The sequence below is a fragment of the Pelophylax lessonae genome (genome assembly GCF_965119305.1).
Source record: "Pelophylax lessonae genome assembly, chromosome: 12".
NCBI classification, from domain to species: domain Eukaryota; kingdom Metazoa; phylum Chordata; class Amphibia; order Anura; family Ranidae; genus Pelophylax; species Pelophylax lessonae.
In genome coordinates this window covers 150424529-150444239 of record NC_138779.1, presented here as the reverse complement: position 1 = coordinate 150444239, position 19711 = coordinate 150424529, and the positions used below count along the sequence as shown (strand labels likewise).

The window sequence follows — 19711 nt, the reverse complement described above, 5'->3', positions numbered from 1 at the left end:
GTGTGAGTATCTGTGGGTTCAGAGAAGGGCTGGACAGGTGTGAGTATCTGTGGGTTCAGAGAAGGGCTGGAAAGGTGAGTATCTGTGGGTTCAGAGAAGGACAGGTGTGATTATCTGTGGGTTCATAGAAGAGCTGGACAGGTGTGAGTATCTGTGGGTTCAGAGAAGGACTGGAAAGGTGTGAGTATCTGTGGGTTCAGAGAAGGGCTGGAAAGGTGTGAGTATCTGTGGGTTCAGAAAAGAGCTGGACAGGTGTGAGTATCTGTGGGTTCAGAGAAGGACAGGTGTGAGTATCTGTGGGTTCAGAGAAGGGATGGACAGGTGTGAGTATCTGTGGGTTCAGAGAAGAGCTGGACAGGTGTGAGTATCTGTGGGTTCAGAGAAGGGATGGACAGGTGTGAGTATCTGTGGGTTCAGAGAAGGGCTGGACAGGTGTGAGTATCTGTGGGTTCAGAGAAGGACAGGTGTGAGTATCTGTGGGTTCAGAGAAGGACAGGTGTGAGTATCTGTGGGTTCAGAGAAGGACAGGTGTGAGTATCTGTGGGCTCAGAGAAGGACAGGTGTGAGTATCTGTGGGTTCAGAGAAGGACAGGTGTGAGTATCTGTGGGTTCAGAGAAGGACAGGTGTGAGTATCTGTGGGATCAGAGAAGGACAGGTGTGAGTATCTGTGGGTTCAGAGAAGGGATGGACAGGTGTGAGTATCTGTGGGTTCAGAGAAGGACAGGTGTGAGTATCTGTGGGTTCAGGGAAGGACAGGTGTGAGTATCTGTGGGTTCAGAGAAGGGATGGACAGGTGTGAGTATCTGTGGGTTCAGAGAAGGACAGGTGTGAGTATCTGTGGGATCAGAGAAGGACAGGTGTGAGTATCTGTGGGTTCAGAGAAGGGATGGACAGGTGTGAGTATCTGTGGGTTCAGAGAAGGACAGGTGTGAGTATCTGTGGGTTCAGGGAAGGACAGGTGTGAGTATCTGTGGGTTCAGAGAAGGGATGGACAGGTGTGAGTATCTGTGGGTTCAGAGAAGGACAGGTGTGAGTATCTGTGGGATCAGAGAAGGACAGGTGTGAGTATCTGTGGGTTCAGAGAAGGGATGGACAGGTGTGAGTATCTGTGGGTTCAGAGAAGGACAGGTGTGAGTATCTGTGGGTTCAGGGAAGGACAGGTGTGAGTATCTGTGGGTTCAGAGAAGGGATGGACAGGTGTGAGTATCTGTGGGTTCAGAGAAGGACAGGTGTGAGTATCTGTGGGATCAGAGAAGGACAGGTGTGAGTATCTGTGGGATCAGAGAAGAGCTGGACAGGTGTGAGTATCTGTGGGTTCAGAGAAGGACAGGTGTGAGTATCTGTGGGTTCAGAGAAGGACAGGTGTGAGTATCTGTGGGATCAGAGAAGGACAGGTGTGAGTATCTGTGGGATCAGAGAAGAGCTGGACAGGTGTGAGTATCTGTGGGATCAGAGAAGGACAGGTGTGAGTATCTGTGGGTTCAGAGAAGGGATGGACAGGTGTGAGTATCTGTGGGATCAGAGAAGGACAGGTGTGAGTATCTGTGGGTTCAGAGAAGGACAGGTGTGAGTATCTGTGGGCTCAGAGAAGGGCTGGAAAGGTGTGAGTATCTGTGGGATCAGAGAAGGGCTGGAAAGGTGTGAGTATCTGTGGGATCAGAGAAGGACAGGTGTGAGTATCTGTGGGATCAGAGAAGGGCTGGAAAGGTGTGAGTATCTGTGGGATCAGAGAAGGACAGGTGTGAGTATCTGTGGGATCAGAGAAGAGCTGGACAGGTGTGAGTATCTGTGGGATCAGAGAAGGACAGGTGTGAGTATCTGTGGGTTCAGAGAAGGACAGGTGTGAGTATCTGTGGGATCAGAGAAGGACAGGTGTGAGTATCTGTGGGTTCAGAGAAGGACAGGTGTGAGTATCTGTGGGTTCAGACACCATGCCTTGGCTCTGAAAAGACAAAGTGACCCGTCTCTTTATAATGAGAACATTTTTAATATTGAAATTGCTCTGTCACAGTTCTCATTTAATGTCTAAATTTAAACACTATATAAATGGGAGCAGCACTAATAATTGTCCATCCAAAATACTGAATGTGAACAAAGTCATTTTATAAACCATGATGGGTTGATTTGCTAAATACAAATAGGCTGTGCACTTTGGAAAGTGCAGTTGCTCCAGAGCTTAGTAAATGAGGCAAATCTTCATTTGGCAAAGAATCATGTGCAAGGAAAATAAATAGAAAAAGCGGCATTTTTGCTTGCATGTGATTGGATGATGGAAGTCACTAAAGCTTCTGCTCATTTCCCAAGCTCTGGAGCAACTGCACTTTGCAAAGTTTGTCTTTATGTCTATTTGTCTTTTTGTCTTTATGAAATCCAACCCCTAGATATCCAAATGTGGAGATTTGCTTCTTGACATTACAATCATCACTGTGTCCTCACCTCATGGCAAAGCATTCACTAAATATCACTTTCCAGGTCATATGATGGCCAGAATATTCAAACTCATGAAGACTCCCATACATCATCTAATCAAGCCGATCATATACTTTGCTGTTGATGTCTCGTTAAATGTTACAACTAGTATATCAGCTCCTGAAAATTTGGAATTGTGCACCGAGAACAGAAAAGAAAAACCTCCCAAAGAGTAGTAATCTTGCTATTATGGCAAAACATTAGAAAGAAAGCCAATCACGTTTAGAAAGTGCAATAGCTTGTGATTCCCAATAAACCTGTGCCGACTCCCACACACCATCCAATTTGATCAGACCGACCTTATGCATTGCTCCTTGGATGTCACGACCAAAAAGCTGTCTTGGCTCATAATAACAAACAAAGGAAACTTTCAGATAGTAAAATTCCTGTTAAGGCAGAAGGATCTAACATAAAGCACATTTATAAAGTGCATTAGTGACACTACATGTCTAATAGCTTTGAGATACAACCATTGGATAGCTTCTGAATTTCCATCAGTATCCTCCATTGGTAAAGCACAGCCGAAGTCCAGCTGTGAATTCCCCAGCGATGTATGAGTATCCATTCAGAAGCTATCAAATGGTTTTATCTCAAAGCTATTAGAAGTGTATTGTCACTAATGCACTTTATAATGGTGAATGGTGGATTTTACATCCTTCTGCCTTATCAGAACCACTCTATGAAAGCTATCATTTCTTTTTTTTGCTAGGTTTTCATTATTGTGAGCCAAGACAGCTTTATGGGTTGTGATATCTGAGGGAGCATCAGATCAGCCTGACCAGATTGGATGGTGTATGGGAGTTACAAGCTATTAATGCCCTTTATAAATGTGAATGGCTTTCTTATGTTTTGCTTGGATATCAATATTTCTACTCTGTGGGAGTTTTTTCCTTTCTTTTCTCAGGGCACAATTTCAAGTTTTTAGGCAAAGCTGATATACTAGTTGCAACAATTATTGAGACATCACCGGCAATAATATGATCAGCTTGATTGGATTGGATGATATATGGGAGTCTTCACGGATTTGATCAACAAAATACACTTATTTTGACCTTCCTATGATCTGGAAGGCCATATTTGGCGAGTGCTTTCCATGAGATGATTGCTATTTCAAGAATAAATCTCTCCATTTTATTACATTTAAGGCCTCATGCATACTGGGCATAAAAATGCTGCTGATATTGGCTTTTGGCATTTTTCTTTCAGCCTACAGAAGCTACTCTGTTAGCCTATGTATCTGCACATTTTGGCATTTAGCCCCCGTTCACACTAAGGCGACCTGTGAGGCGACCTGGTCACCTCACAGGTCACCGTAGGTCGCCTCCCATAGGGAAGCTGCGGACCCGTTCTAATAGGAGCGACACAAGTCGCTCCGACTTAGAAAAAGGGTCCGGAGCTTCTTTGGGGCGACCAGGAGGCGACCGCCATAGACTTCAATGTTATGAAGTCTGTGGCGGCCGCTCCGAGGTCGCCCCTATGTGAACAGGGCCTTACAGGCATATTTGAGTGTTTACAGGCTGAAAAAAACAAACAAAAAAAAACATGCGCTTTTGGGCAAAAAAAAATAAAAAAACTGCTTGATCAAGCATTAAGCTTTTTTCTAGTGCTTTGGGGAAAACCCCTTATAGATGCATGTATACGTGCCTGAATTTATTTACAATATGCTCTGTCGTAGTTTTTTATACTGCTTTTTCTGCCAGAAGTTCTGCCATTTTTGTTTCTGCTGCCCAGTGTACATGGACCCTTATGGGCCATACACACTATAAGATTTTCTGAAGACTTTTTCCTTTAGATTTACCAAAACCATATAATTTGAGGTCAAACCTAAACACTTTGTTTGTATGCAATCTGGCAGGCCCTTCCACTACATAGAAAAGGTAAATCTGAAGGAAATCTACCAACAAAAGTTGGATAGTGTGTATCCAGCTTTAGAGCCGGTTCACACTACCGCGACCAGAAAGTCGCCCCAAGAAGGAGCGACTTTTTAGCGCGACTTGTGCACTACTTTGAAGAGACTTAAATGATAGGCGACTTTGTCTGTGGGGAATGCCTGGGTAATCTTTTTCTTCTTCCTGGAAAATCTGATTACAGTGGCTTGAAAATAGATAAGGATCCAACTTAGAGGCAACTCCCATTGATGTCTATGTGCTCAAGTCGGATAGAGGTCGCCTTGTAGTAGTACAGGAACCTTTTCTGAAGTCGGAGCGACTTCAGTAGTGCATATTAAGAGTCGGTTCACACTAAGGCGACACGACTCCTTACTACTTCGGGGGCGACTTGTGCATTACCATGCACCACGACTTCGAAGCGACTTGCAGGGACTTCACATAATGGAAGTCTATGCAAGTCGCTCCGAGGTCGCCCCGAAGTAGTACAGGACCCTTTTTCTAAGTCGGAGCGACTTGTGTCGCTCCTATTAGAACGGGTCCTGTAGCGGTCAATGGACCGCGAGGGAGCGCGACTTGTCAGCCTGACAAGTCGCACTAGTGTGGACTGGCTCTAAGACGGCTCTCATTCATTTACATTGAATTTGTGATGACAAGTGACTTGGAGCGACTTGAGGTCGCACAAGTCGCGTCCCAAGTCGGAGTAATGTGAACCGGGTCTTAGGCCTTCATTGTTTATATCAGGACTTTGTTGCATTTTGGAGGTTATACGCACTGTTCTCATATATAGTGCTTTTATTTATGTCAGTTGGAGTTTAGAGAGGCTGCTTTTCATTCACATTTACTTTTATTTGAAGTAATCTTTATTTGGGGTTTACAATAATACCAAAAATAAAGCCACATTACAAGTATGACAAAATAAATTGTTATACAAAAAGGATGTCCTGAAACAAGTAGATAATAGTTTATAACCAAAAGGTAGGCAACATTCTCAGTCTGCATGTACCCAAACAAAAGTCATCTGTTGACAACAGGGATGGGTAGCCAATCGTAACACTATATACTGTATATACCTGGAGATGTATAATGGGGTATTGTTCGGACATTCTACCATTAACTAACTTCTAATAATCACTAAACAAAAAGGAAATAAGGAGGAGGAGGAAAGTCAAAGTGGACTCAGGCCTTTCCACTAGAGCGGTAAGAAGGTAGTAGGTCTGGGTCTCTTCAATAGATTGACATTTCCTGTGTACCCTCCAGATTTCTCAGTGTTTCACATTTAATTTTATTTGGGCGCAGTGTTATCACAATTTAATTCTAAAGCCTGAATTTGTCTGCTTTCAGTTCCATGTATAAAGACTCCAACACTCTTCACCTTCCTGCGGAACGATTCTCCCCAGTACGAAGGTTCTCTGATGGAGCTGCCACAATCCAGGCCTTTAAAGCTCATTTGGAAAAGACCGGGAACCATAACAGCAGCATCAAACAGTTGCAGCAGGTATCATTTGCCATTTGTATATCATCTAGTGCAGTGTTTCTCAACCTTTTTTCAGTCAAGGCACCCTTTAAAAATTATGGACAATCTCGAGGCACCCTTTAAAAATATGGACAGTCTGGAGGCACCCTATTCTACAAATGAAAAAACTGTTCTAATAGTTTTACATAATGCAGCAACATCCACACATGTAGAACACCCATTGTTAGAGGTGATTATTTCTTCCAAAGCATATAGACTTTGTAAACTGCTACTGACTAGTATGCCGATGTTTCTCTTCTCTCTGTTTTTTTCCACACTCTGCTAATGTGACCCCAATGCTAATGGAGAGGGGCAAGGGAGGGCCAAAAAGGAGGCTATGCAGGCGACTGACATCCTCCTTATCATCTGATTATGCCAATGGTCATTAGGCAGCTAGAAGGTTGTAATGGTGCACAATGAAAACCTGTGGCTTTGTGTAATTAAAAGGCAGGCTATATCCACATGCTGATTTGTATACAATTTTTGAGCAATTTTGCTAAGGCACCCCTTAAGAAACCTCAATGCACCCTGGTTGAAATTGGCTGGTCTAGTGTATACCTGAACGTAGCTCAGTTATTGTTATTACCAGACATCAGGGACCTTTAATAAAGTAGTTGTGTGTCAATGAATGTACAAGTTGCAGGTAAAAATGTTAGCTAGAGAATCTTTGGGGCCTCTTTTGTGATCAGTGTGATCGATTTTATTTATTTATTTTTGCATGCATGGATGCATGATCATTTGGGAAAAAAAGCATCCATCTCTCTTCTTAGTTGAACCTTGACAATGAGCACAAATAGATTTAAAATTTAATCTCAGATTTGCCACAAAGCTTAGAAGTGCTAAGGGGCACTTTTTAAATGGGCAGTTGTATTTATAACTTGCTTTTTAACCACTTAAGGACCGGAAGGTTTTACTCCCCCCCCCCTAATGACCAGGCCATTTTTTGCGATACGGCACTGCGTTAATTTACCTGACAATTGCCCGGTTGTGTGACACTGTACCCGACAAATAGAGCTTTCTTTTAGTGGTATTTGATCGCCTCTGCGATTTTTCATTTGTTGCTGTATAAACGAAAAAATAGTGACAATTCTGAGAAAAAAAAAATAAAACTGCATTTTTTTTTTACTTTCTGCTATAAAACATTCCAATAAAAAAAAAATCAAATTTTTTTTCATCATTTTAGGCCAATATGTATTCTACTACATATTTTTGTTAAAAAAATCCCAACAAGTGTGTATTGATTGGTTTGCGCAAAAGTTATTGCATCTACACACTAGAGGAAAGATTTATGTCATTTTTATTCATTTGTTTAATTTTAGCTAGTAATGGCGGCGATCCAGCAATTTTTAGCGGCCCTGCGACATTGTGGCAGACAGATTGGACACCTAACTGACATTTTTTACTTTTTTGGGTGGATTAGTGACATTACTACAATAATCAGTGCTAAGAATATGCACTGTTACTGTAGTAATGACACTGGCAGGGATGGGGTTAACACCAGGGGCGATCAAAGGGTTAAATGTGTGCCTAGAGAATCCTTTCTAATTGTGTGGGGGATGGGCTCACTGGATGAACACAGAGACCTGTGTTCCTAAATGGGAGTAACACAGGGAATCTCTGTGTTCATCACTGACAGAACAGCGTTCTGTCTCCATGGGGAGCAATCGCGGGTGCCCGGCGGACATCGCGGCCGCTGGACCTGTTGATTGGCTCCCCCTCTAGCCAGTCGGCGCGTGCACCCACACTAACTGCTATTTAAAGCGACGTACATGTACGTCATTTCGCGTAGCAGAGCCGACTTGCTGCAGTATAACTACGGTGGCTGGTCGGTAAGTGGTTAAATAAGAGTAGAAACAAATTAGCAATTGCAAACAATAAGACAGTTTTGATAAATGTCCCCCATTCTGTTTTAATATCCTCCTATTACAGAGCAAGTGTGTGAAATGTATCGCTGGGTTCACACTTAGTGCGGATGCGGCTCACAGCAGGGGTCCGGAGCGTCCCTTTTCTTCATTTCAGGGACGAATTGGACCCAAATTTTTGCTTGAATTTTGACCTGAAGCGGAGCCAAAGAGGCACAGGACGCATTTGCAATCTGCTCCGCAACAACCACGGAGATGTGTGAGCCAGCTCTATTGAGCAAGAGCACACTCTCCTGTCATGCGAATTGGATGCGGTGTAACCACATCCGATTCGTACTAGTGTGAACCCAGCCTTACTTTCTATACATTTATGCCTCATGCTGTACTTTAAAACATACAAGGTTCTAGTTGTGTTAGTACAATACTGAATTTGTCTCTGCAGAAATGTGTCCGGCTGATTATCAGTATAATACACACTATATTGTCAAAAGTATTGGGACACCTGCCTTTAAAACGCACATGATCTTTAATGGCATCCCAGTCTTAGTCTGTAGGGTTCAATATTGAGTTGGCCCACCCTTTCCAAATAGAACAGCTTCAACTCTTCTGTGAAGGCTGCCCACAAGGTTTAGGAGTGTGTCTATGGGAATGTTTGACCATTCTTCCAGAAGCGCATTTGTGAGGTCAGGTACTGATGGACGAGAAGGCCTGGCTCACAGCCTCCATTCTAATTCATCCCAAAGGTGTTCTATCGGGTTGAGGTCAGGACAGGCAGGCCAATCAAGTTCTTTCACCACAAACTCGCTCATCTATGTCTTTATGGACCTTGCTTTGTGCACTGGTGTGCTGTCATGTTGGAACAGGAAGAGGCCATCCCCAAACTGTTCCCACAAAGTTGGAAGCATGAAATTGTCCAAAATGTCTTGGTATGCTGATGCCTTAAGAGTTCTCTTCACTGGAACTATGGGGTCAGGCCTAACCCCTGAAAAACAACCCCACACCATAATACCTCTCCACCAAATGATTTGGGCCAGTGCACAAAGCTGGTTTCTCTTACGTCCTCCGACAGTCACCGCCACTTCATAATCTTCACTAATGGGGTAATTGACCTTTGCTCCGCAGGAGTAGCTAGGCAACAAGATTTGTTAATATCAAAGCTTAGCATATCACACCCCTAGGGGGTGGTCCCCTCAGTCAATACCTCCCTGCTTCCTGCATTCTCAACTCAGTTTCTAATGCCTAGCTTAGGAGTAGCTGGCTGATCCTGTGCAGGGGCTTTCAGTCTCAGCCTTCTATCCTCTTTTTGATTTTATTTTGAGTATTTTTCTCTTTCTTTTACTTAGCTGTTCTTTTTCTCAGCATTAGTTTAGTTTCTTCGGATGAAGATGATCATGCGGAGCTGGGTCTCGGACTGGCCACCCTGGATCCCAGGCTTCAGGGCCAGGGGCTTCCCAGCCTGCCATCGAGCGTTCAGCTCAGGTTTCCCTGGCATATTGAACGACCCATCCCTGTTCGCTGCAGGGATGCTGCCTGTGAGGTGGCTACCTCACCGGACGCCATTTGCGGTTTCGCACCGCAGTTCCACTGCGTCCTGGCTGCGACACTCCCTGTCCTCAGTGCAGCGGTTTGGTCGCTGGAGAAGGCTCCCCACGCCATCCGGACTGGTAAGTGCAATTCTATGTGGGGACCTGTCTGTTTTGGGTGTCAGTCTGTGACTGTGTGACCCTGCATGTCTGTGTATGTGCTGAGCTCCCTGTCAGATTCCTGTGTGGAATAGCTGCCTTTCTGTGGGCGCTCTGCTATGTGAGAGTATGGGGCAGACTGGGCTTGGACATGCTGTGCGGCCGCCGCTACTGCGGCCCGCCATTTTTTTGCGGCAAATTATGGTGACCGGCCCTGTGTGGTACTGCGCGGTGTTTTGGCGCCAAACGCCGCCATTTTTGTCGGTGATCGATCATACAGCATGTCGGCGCCATTTTCTCATTGCCTGAAATGCCTCGGCCAAGCGGCCAGGTTTGTGTAGCCTACATAGGCTTTATAGGGCGGTCAGTCATTGCATCACTTCCTTTTGCTCTGGAACAGCGATCGGTGGCAGCAGCCTGTGTGGTCTCTCCAGGTTTTTACCTTTCCTTTTCCTGTATTTCCTTGCTTAGTGTCCTTATCCCTGTGGGGGTCGGTACATACAGTAGTGTGCGGTGGGCTACGCTCGCCGCGGTCTTAAAGGGGCAGTCCTCCTTTTTCGATTATTGCTGGGGCATGGATTCTCAGGATTGCAAGTTTCCTCCCACCTTGGTGGGGGGCCAAGGGGCTGCTGCATCCCCCGAGGGGGCTGATCTGGCTGCTATTGTGGCGAACTTGGCTTCTCAGGTGCAATGCTAATGGCTGATCGATCCGCAAAACGGCCCAGATTGTCTATTTCCTCTGATTCAGAGGGCGATGGGGCTGCTATGGCTGGAGTGCCCTTCTCAGGGTCTCGCTCATCTCTGGACCTTGGGGGGTCTGAGGGGGAGGCTGAGGTAGAAGGGGTTGAGAATTCTCCCCCTGGCTCACCTGAAGAGCTTGCACTCATGGATGAGTTGGTTGCTTCTATCAAGGAAACACTGCGTTTGCAGGATGAACCATGTCCTCCTGCTTTGATGTCCTCTTATGGGACGCAAAGGAAACGCAAAACAGCGCAGGTTTTTCCCTGCCCTGCGGAATTTCAGCACGCTGTTGATGAGCAATGGCGCAATTTAAAGAATCCCTTTACTGTGCCAAGTAAATTCAAGCTGCGTTATCCCTTTACACCCACCACTGATGAGCGTTGGTGTGTGCCGCCTCAGGTGGATCACGCGGTGGCGGTTTTGAATAAATCTACTGCGATCCCTGCTGAGGATACCCCGGTGTTCCGGGACCCTACGGACAGGAGATTGGAGTCTCTTGCCCGTCATGCTTATACGGTTGCTGGTTCTATGCTGAAGCCTATTTTGCTTCCATTTTGGCGGCCCAGGCTATTGCGGATTGGGCGCAGGTGCTCAGGCGCACCCTGGTGGCTGACTCTGCTCCACCGACAACATTGGCTATGGTGGATCAAATTCATCAGGGTGTCATGTATTTGTGTGATGCGGACTTGGATTTAGTCCCTTTGGCTGCACGCCTCTCAAGTGTGGCGGTATTGAACCGTCGCCTGATATGGCTGAAATGTTGGTCGGTTGACCAATCATCTCGCAAGACTTTAGCTAATTTGCCCTACGCGGGATCTCGCCTTTTTGGCGAGTCTTTGGATACTCTGATAAAGGGAATTTCCGGGGGTAAGAGCACTCTCTTACCCCAAACTCACAAGAATAAGTTTGTTCGCGGTAAGAAGAATACCTCGTTTAGGCCCTCTCAGGGGTCCTTTCGGTCACAATATAAGGGCAAGCCCTTCAAGGGCCAAGGCTCCCAGAAGAAACCGTGGGCAGGTAAGCAGAGGTCCGGCCAGTCCGGGTCCGCTGCCCATACCAATTCGGCCTGAAGGGGCGCCCTCACCCGGTTCTGGGGTGGGGGGACGTTTGCTGGGTTTTCTTCAACCCTGGCTGGCCCGCATTCCGGACAGGTGGGTTCAGGAAATCGTTCGATCTGGATACAAGATCGAGTTTCTCTCTCGGCCGGCGAGCAGATTTTTTCCCTCAAATCTTCAACTGTCTCCGGAGCGCTTGCAGGATCTGCACCTGGAGGTGCGGGACCTGGGGGCCCAGGGAGTGGTGGTTCCGGTGCCTCATCGGGACAGATTTCGGGGGTTCTATTCCAATCTGTTCACTGTGCCCAGAAAGGAGGGCAAGGTACGTCCGAATTTGGACTTAAAAGCTCTGAACCGCTTTGTGCGGGTTCGCAAGTTCCGCATGGAATCCTTGCGCTCGGTGGTGGCTGCCCTGGTTCCGGGGGAATTCATGGCCTCCATCGACTTGGAGGATGCGTACCTTCACATGCCCATTTTCGAGGGTCACCAGAGGTACCTTCGATTCGCCATTGCGGAGGATCATTACCAATTCGTGGCATTACCCTTTGGTCTCGCTTCGGCTCCGCGGGTTTTCACCAAGGTGCTTGCGCCGGTCCTGGCTTTATTGAGAGCCCAGGGCATCTCTGTCTTGGGGTATCTGAACGATATCTTGATTCGGTCTGCGACCAGTCAGGGCCTGGTGAACGACCTGTCCATCACGATGCAGACTCTGCAGGAGTTCGGTTGGACGATAAATTTTCCAAAGTCAACGCTGTGTCCGTCGGTTCGTCTTCCCTACCTGGGGATGATCCTGGACTCTGTTCAAGCGAAGGTCTTCCTGCCGGAAGACAAGCTCCGGATACTTCAGGACGAAGTCAGGTCCCTCAGGGACAATCAGTGCTCGTCCCTCCGGACGTGTATGAGGTGTCTGGGATTGATGGTCTCGGCTTTCGAGGCGATTCCCTTCGCCCAGTTTCACACGCGGGATCTTCAGGCGGAGATCCTGGCCAAGTGGGACGGGCGTCCGCATTCTCTGGATCTGCGGATTTCGTTGAGCCGCCTCACCCGAAGGGGTCTTTTGTGGTGGCTCCAGTCCCCGGCGGTGTCGGGGGGCAAGTCCTTTCGTCCTTTGTCGTGGACGGTGATCACCACGGATGCCAGCCTGTCGGGCTGGGGTGGTGTTCTGGGCGTTCTGCCCGCCCAGGGAACTTGGTCGGAGGAGGAATCCTCCCTTCCGATCAACATTCTGGAATTGCGAGCGATAAATCTCTGCCTTCTGCGTTGGACGGACAGGCTTCAGGTGCAGACGGACAATGCCACAGCGGTGGCCTACATCAACCACCAAGGGGGCACCAGGAGTGCCCGAGCGGCTCGGGAAGTAGCCGACATTCTGTTTTGGGCCGAGACGCACGTCCCGGCGATATCTGCAGTTCACATTCCGGGGGTGGAGAACTGGCAGGCGGATTATCTGAGTAGCCAGACCCTGGACCAGGGGGAATGGTCCCTTCACCCGGATGTCTTTCAGATGTTGTGCGCGAAGTGGGGTTCCCCAGATGTGGACCTGTTCGCGTCTTGTCTAAACAACAAGGTGGAAAGGTTCGTGGCAAGGACGCGCGATCCTCGGGTGGACGCCTCAGACGCGTTAGTGGCGCCCTGGCATCAGTATCGTCTGATGTATGCCTTTCCACCGATTCAGCTGCTGTCCAGGCTCCTTCGCAGGTTGGCCTCGGAACCGCACACGGTGATTCTGGTGGCGCCAGACTGGCCTCGCCGGTCTTGGTACGCAGACCTCGTGAATCTGGCGGTCGACGCTCCGTGGCGTTTACCTCTTCGAGAAGATCTCCTGTCTCAAGGACCGATATTCCATCCTGCTTTACAGTCGCTGGCTTTAACGACCTGGCTGTTGAAAGCCAGGTCCTAAAGGATAGGGGTCTCTTTGTCATTCCCACTTTGATCAAGGCTAGAAAAGCCTCTTCGTGGGAAGATTTACTACCGTACTTGGAAGGCGTATTTTGCCTGGTGTGAGTCCAGGGGGTATTCCCCTCGCTCGTACTCGGTATCGAGAGTGTTGGCTTTCCTTCAAACGGGCGTGGACCAGCGTTTGGCGTTGGCCACGATTAAGGGTCAGATTTCTGCGCTGGCCGTTCTCTTTCAACGCCCTGTGGCGTCTAATTCTTTGGTTAGCACCTTTGTTCAAGGGGTGCGACACTTGGCCCCTCCTCGGAGGGACCCTTTACCTCCATGGGACTTGAACCTTGTTCTGTCCATGTTGCAGCACGCTCCCTTTGAGAAGATCAGGGAGATCTCGTTGTCTCTGTTGTCCAAGAAGGTTGCCTTTTTGGTGGCGATCACTTCGGCTCGCAGGGTATTGGAGCTTGCGGCCTTGTCCTGCAGCTCTCTCTACTTGGTGATTCACTTGGATAAGGTGGTCTTACGACCTGACCCTTCTTTTCTTCCGAAAGGGAATCTCGGAATTTCACCTCAATGAGGACATTGTCTTACCTTCGCTTTGCGCGAAGCCTAAGCATCCAAAGGAGGTGGCTTTGCATGCCTTGGATGTTGTCCGGGCGATCAGAGTTTACCTGTCATCGACGAAATCCTTTCGCAAGTCCGATTCTCTATTTGTCCTTCCAGAGGGTCCTCGGAAGGGCATGGCGGCGTAGGCTGCGACCATCGCCAAATGGATCAGACAGGCCATTGTGCAAGCCTATGCTTTGAAGGGGAAGGTTCCTCCTTTCCCTGTGAAGGCGCACTCTACCAGGTCTCTGAGTACGTCTTGGGCCTATCGTCATCCGGCTTCTGTGGCCCAGGTGTGCAAGGCGGCGACTTGGTCGTCCGTTCACACCTTCTCAAAATTTTACAAGGTGGATGTTCAGGCATCGGCAGATGCGTCCTTTGGCCGTAAAGTTCTTAGTGCGGCAGTGCCTTAGGGTCCCTTGTTTGGGTCCTTGGCTGTTGGGGTGTTTTTACCCCTAGGTTACTTGTTCTTCCTGGGTTGTTGCTCCTGTTGAGCACGTTTTTCCTGTTGCCCAGTTGGTTCTCTTACTTTGGTAAGGTTCTTTTTTCTGATGTGGGTACTGCGTTGCTTTAGGCGCGGCTGCGTTTTGCCATCCCTCATGTCTACACTGCTCTGGGACGTCCCCATTAGTGAAGATTATGAAGTGGCGGCGACTGTCGGAGGACGTAAGAGAAAACTGAATTTTTGTAAAATCTTACCGTAAAATTCCTTTCTCTGAGTCCTCCGACAGTCGCCGCCCCGCCCCTCTTTTGGGGTTTGTTTATGTACTCTACTGCTATGCTACTGAAACTGAGTTGAGAATGCAGGAAGCAGGGAGGTATTGACTGAGGGGACCACCCCCTAGGGGTGTGATATGCTAAAAGCTTTGATATTAACAAATCTTGTTGCCTAGCTACTCCTGCCGAGCAAAGGTCAATTACCCCATTAGTGAAGATTATGAAGTGGCGGCGACTGTCGGAGGACTCAGAGAAAGGAATTTTACGGTAAGATTTTACAAAAATTCAGTTTTTTCAGCAAACACGTCTGACAGAAGGTTCTGTCGGACCGGCTGGCATACACATGGGCCGAATGTGGACCGGTTTTTATTTACCTGCCAATGTTTCCTGCCATTCAGCTCGTGTGTACAGGCCTTAAATGTTTGAGTGGTTTGTAATCCTACTACATGAAAAAGCATGTGTTTGATGTGATAGTTGAATGTTTTTTATCCCAATTATAGGAGTGTGAGCAACTTCAGAAGATGTATGGTATAACCATGGATGAGAGAACTCTGGAACACACTCAGCAACAGCATGCCATCTATCTGCAAGAGCATCAACATCATATCCTGCAGCAACAAATTCAGGTGCTGACTATGATAATGATTCTGCGGCTACTTTGTACACTTTTACATTAAGGGCTGGTTCATATCCAAAGCAGGCTAGTGCATTTTTGATTCTGCATCAAAAACACATGCACAGTGTTTAACATGGATTGAAATGGCCCTAGTTCACAGTAGTGCATTGCGTTCCAGTGCAGCAAGCAAAAGTAGAACATGCCGCATTTTTTCTGTATGGAATACGGCAAAATGCATCACAAAACATACCTGAATACACATACTCAAATAAGATGAAGAAAAAAAGAGGGGAAAATGCACCACAAAAAGCTTTAAAAACGTGCATGCAGAAACCCATCCATCATGCAGAAATTGTGGTGTGAACCCCGCCCTAAAAGGCCAGCATTGTCTTGTATCACCTTCTGTTTTCTTCATGTTTACACATTTTAAACCCTGTGTGCCTTCTAAATTTTTGACTCTAAAGCCTCGTACACACGCAACGATTATCGGCCGACTGATCGGCCGACTTTTGTCCAGAGTGGTGTTTTGTTGGTTGGAATGTGCCTAGACTGCACACCAATTTTTTCGGCCAAAAACAACCAACTTCAGAAGTGATGTCGTGCTGGTTTACTTTCCATGTGTTTTTTCTTCTCTGAGCATGCCCAGTCTTGCTCATCAGATTTTTGTCTGCCGAAATCTGTACTGACTGACGGAAAATTGGCCATTGTGTTGACGGCCAACAAAAATTTTATAGCCTGCACACCAGATTTTATTCGGCCGAAAAGTCGGAGTCGGTTGTCGAAAGCATCATACTAACAAGCCGAAAATCGGCCGATCGGACGTTGGCCAAAAATTCCCGGCCAATAATAGATGCGTGTGTACGAGGCATTACTTTCCTTCACCTTGATTATATGGAAACAAAAGCTACCCATTTTATAGCATCATAGTTTGTTACTTATACATACAAAATTGATTCATACACTTGCAGTTTACTACGCAATAACAGTGTTTTCTTTATTTGTACATCATAGGACACAAAGGAGTTCTTATTCATGGCTACTTGGGCTAAGCTGCCACCTTCAGGTGAATAGACACTTGAGAAAAAAATGATCAGAAACCCTCCACAGTCAATACCATTCTTAGCTCAACTAAGTCTCAGTTTTTAACCAGTGCCCTTAGTTGTTAAATGCGTCACTCTGTGATTTACTTAATTGGCTTTGGTTCCCAGAAATGATGGTCCTACTCCTAACACCCTGGTGGGACAGAGGGGGGACTTTATCTGAATCAGTTATGTCCCTCAAGCCAAGGGGGACTGTACCCAGATGGCCTGTATTTGTGCAAGGCAAGGCTGGAACCTACAGCGATGTCTTGGATACAGCTTGCTCACTGGAATGGCGCTCTTCAGGTCCAATACAGTGATCCCCTGGAGGGGGAAAAGAGTCTCTGTGGACAGTGCGGGGCATGCCTGTCGTTATTGATAAAGAATGGGCCTGTTGGCTCTGCTTCATGAATTATTAAGTGCCTCTGTTATGTGGAGCTGGCGGCAGTATTTCCCTGCCCGTCACTGTGCAATTGATCTTTTTTTGTTCTCTCTTTCTGCGTTTGTCTGGGCTAGGCCAGCAATGCATATGCTTGTTGCATCATTGCACATGTACACCATTTGTCCGTTACATGATGTCCAGAGGGTACAAACCAGAGATTAGCTGCCTTCCTCCTCCAAACTTTATGTGGTGAAGGCTATTTTTAGATTCCTAAAAAAAAGAGCAGTTTTCTTTGCGGCCCTGGAAAGACTTCTGTCCCAAGAGGTTATTGCACCTTGGCAGAGGAGAGATCTCACGGCTTTCTATTCAAACCTGTTAACCAAACAAAGTCATCTGAGCTATTCTGGACCTCAAGGGTTTCAACAATTTCCTGACAATCCAAAAATTCAGGATGGAGTCCAACCGGTCGGTGCTTTCTTTGCTTCATCAAGGAGTTTTCCTGGCCCCAGTGGATATCAAGGATGCACACTTTCACATCCTGAATTTGTGGCCTCACCAACAGTTTCCATGATTTGCAGTGGGGGATTGCTACTTTAAGTTTGTAGTTTTGCCTTTCAGTCTGTCCACATCCCATAGTGTGTTTACCATTGTGTTGGCTTCTGTTTTGGGGTTGTTGAGATCCCAGAGTATCCCCATTGTGGGATACCTGAATGACCCGCTTCTCAGGGAGAAATTGGCTTAGAATTTGATGTCAAATTTTTAACAGACTGTTCAAGTTCTGGAGAGGTTTGTCTGGGTGCTGAATCTTCAGAAATTGGCCTAGGTTCCAACAGTGTCTGAAGTACTTAGGTTTAGTATCACTGGCTCTTTGAGCCCAGATGGAGTCTATGAGGTTGTTTGTTTTAACCACTTGCCTTCTGTGCACTTAAACACCCTTCCCATCCAGGCCAATTTTCAGCTTTCAGTGCTGTCACACTTTGACTGACAATTGCGCGGTCATGCTACACTGTACCCATATGACATTTTTATCATTTTTTTCACACAAATAGAGCTTTCTTTTGGTGGTATTTAATCATCTCTGGGTTTTTTATTTTTTACAAAAAAAAAAGAATAAAGACAGAAAATTTTGGAAAAAAAAAAGTTTTTCTTATTTTCTGCGAGTAAATTTTGAAAATAAATTTTTCTCCTTCACTGATGTGCGCTGATGAGGCGGCACTGATGGGCACTGATGGGCACTGATGAGGTGGCACTTATGGGCACTGATGAGGTGGCACTTATGGGCACTGATGAGGAGGTACTAATATGCCGCACTGATGAGCACTGATAGGCGGCACTGATGAGCACTGATAGGCGGCACTGATAGGCGGCACTGATAGGCGGCACTGATGAGCACTGATAGGCGGCACTGCTGGGCACTGAGAGGTGGCACTGAGAGGCGGCACTGATAGGCGGCACTGATGGGCACTGGCGGATGGCACTGATGGACACTGACGGGCGGCACCGATGAGCACTGATGGGCAGCACCATCAGTGCCCACACTCAGTGCCCATAGTGCTGCCAGTCAGTGCTCATCAGTGCCTAGATGAGCAGGCACTGATGGGCACTGACTAGCAGCACTATGGGCACTGATTGTGGGCATTGATGGGGGGCACTGATGGCGGGCACTGTGGGCACTGATGGCGGACACTGTGTGTGTTTTTTTACCTTTAGTAATCAGGGCACTGGTGATCAGTGCCCTGATTACATCGATGTGTGTGAAGGAGCGCCGGCGATGAGAGATGATCTCATATGTTTACATATAAGATCATCTCTCATTGGACGGGCTTGATCACGTGGTGAATGGCCGCTGTGATTGGCCATTCACCACGATCTGTGATCGGCTGTGTCCAAGGGACACGGCCGACACAGATTCTCCCCGATGCGCGCTCGCGGGAGCGCGCGGGGGGCGTGTCACTGGGAGGCCGTTTAAAAACGGCCTCCCAAAAATTCAAGTCCGCGCTGCAGCCGTATATAGGCTGTAGCGCGGATGGGAGCAGGTTAAAGTCCTTCAATTTAGGACTGCATGAAGGAGTTGGGGAAGATGGTGCAGCCTTTGATGCCCAGTTTTACACCAGAACTCTGTGAGAAACTTTGAGAGTACTTGAATATGCTAGTACATTTGACTCCCAAGACCAGGTCAGCTTTGGAATAGCGCTTATCCGCACTTATGCTAGATACCAGACATTCCTTCCTTACAATTAATTGGAAGGTCTTGAAGATGGGTGCCAGCCTGTCTGACTGGGGAGGTGTTCAGTAGAACCTCTCGCTTCAGAGATTGTGGTCATCAGAGGAGTGAAAGTTTCCAGTCAACATCCTAGAACTTTGAGCGATTCTGCTGGCTCTCCTACAATAGTCAGTCTACCTTTAGGATCTCCCCATGAGAGTGTAGTCAGACAATTCCATGGCTGTGGATGAAATGACTAATTCCATGGCTGTGACATACATCAAACGTCAAGGAGGGGCAAGGAAGAAAGAAGTGCATCGGATCTTCTATTGGGCAGAAATTCACAATCTGGCTCCTTCTTCAGTGCCCATTCCTGACATGGAAAATTAGCCGGAAGACGTTCTCATCTGTCAGCAGCTAAATGCATGAGAATGGGCTCTTCACCTGTAGGTGTTTGCAGAGATTTGTCTTTAGGGTGGGGTTAAATGCCAGATGTGGATCTTTTGGTGTCCAGATTTAATAACAAACTGAAGCGTTTGGGGTAGATGCCTTAGTTACTCCTTTGGATCAGTTTTTTGTGATCTCTGCCTTTCCAGCTCTGCAGCTTCCTTCTTGCCTATTGCTCAGCATAAAAGTGGAGGCAGTCCGGTGATTCCGATTGCACCTGCTTGACCAAGAAGAACATGGTATGCAGATAAGCCATATTTGTTGTTGCAGGGTCCAATTTTCCATCCTGCTTAAAAGTTGATGGCTGTTGAGGTAGAGATAGGAGTTTTTCTGATTCTGCAATCCCTAACCTCCCCAAGGTTAGAAAGTCAACCACCCAGGAAAGTATACTATTGTACATGATGGAAGGCTTCTTACTCCTGCTCTGAGGCTGGTAAGTTTCATTGCCAACAGATTATTGGTTCTAGTACAGAGGCTTGTATATCTCCATCCCTTATTACCAAGTCTTAGTGCCCATGACATTTTTTGGAGTTAATAAAACGCACAAAATAGTATATAT

The 19711-nt window shown here is 47.0% G+C and overlaps 1 protein-coding gene across 2 annotated transcripts in view; it reads left to right on the top strand.

The window, feature by feature from the left end:
* SIK3 (SIK family kinase 3) overlaps positions 1-19711 on the top strand; it is a 390005-nt gene that overhangs the window by 321315 nt on the left and 48979 nt on the right. For both annotated transcript variants that reach the window (XM_082274215.1, XM_082274214.1), the window contains exons 16-17: positions 5701-5854; positions 14926-15051. In XM_082274215.1, coding sequence (XP_082130341.1) covers positions 5701-5854; positions 14926-15051 — 280 coding nt within the window. The remainder of the gene's footprint in view (positions 1-5700; positions 5855-14925; positions 15052-19711) is intronic.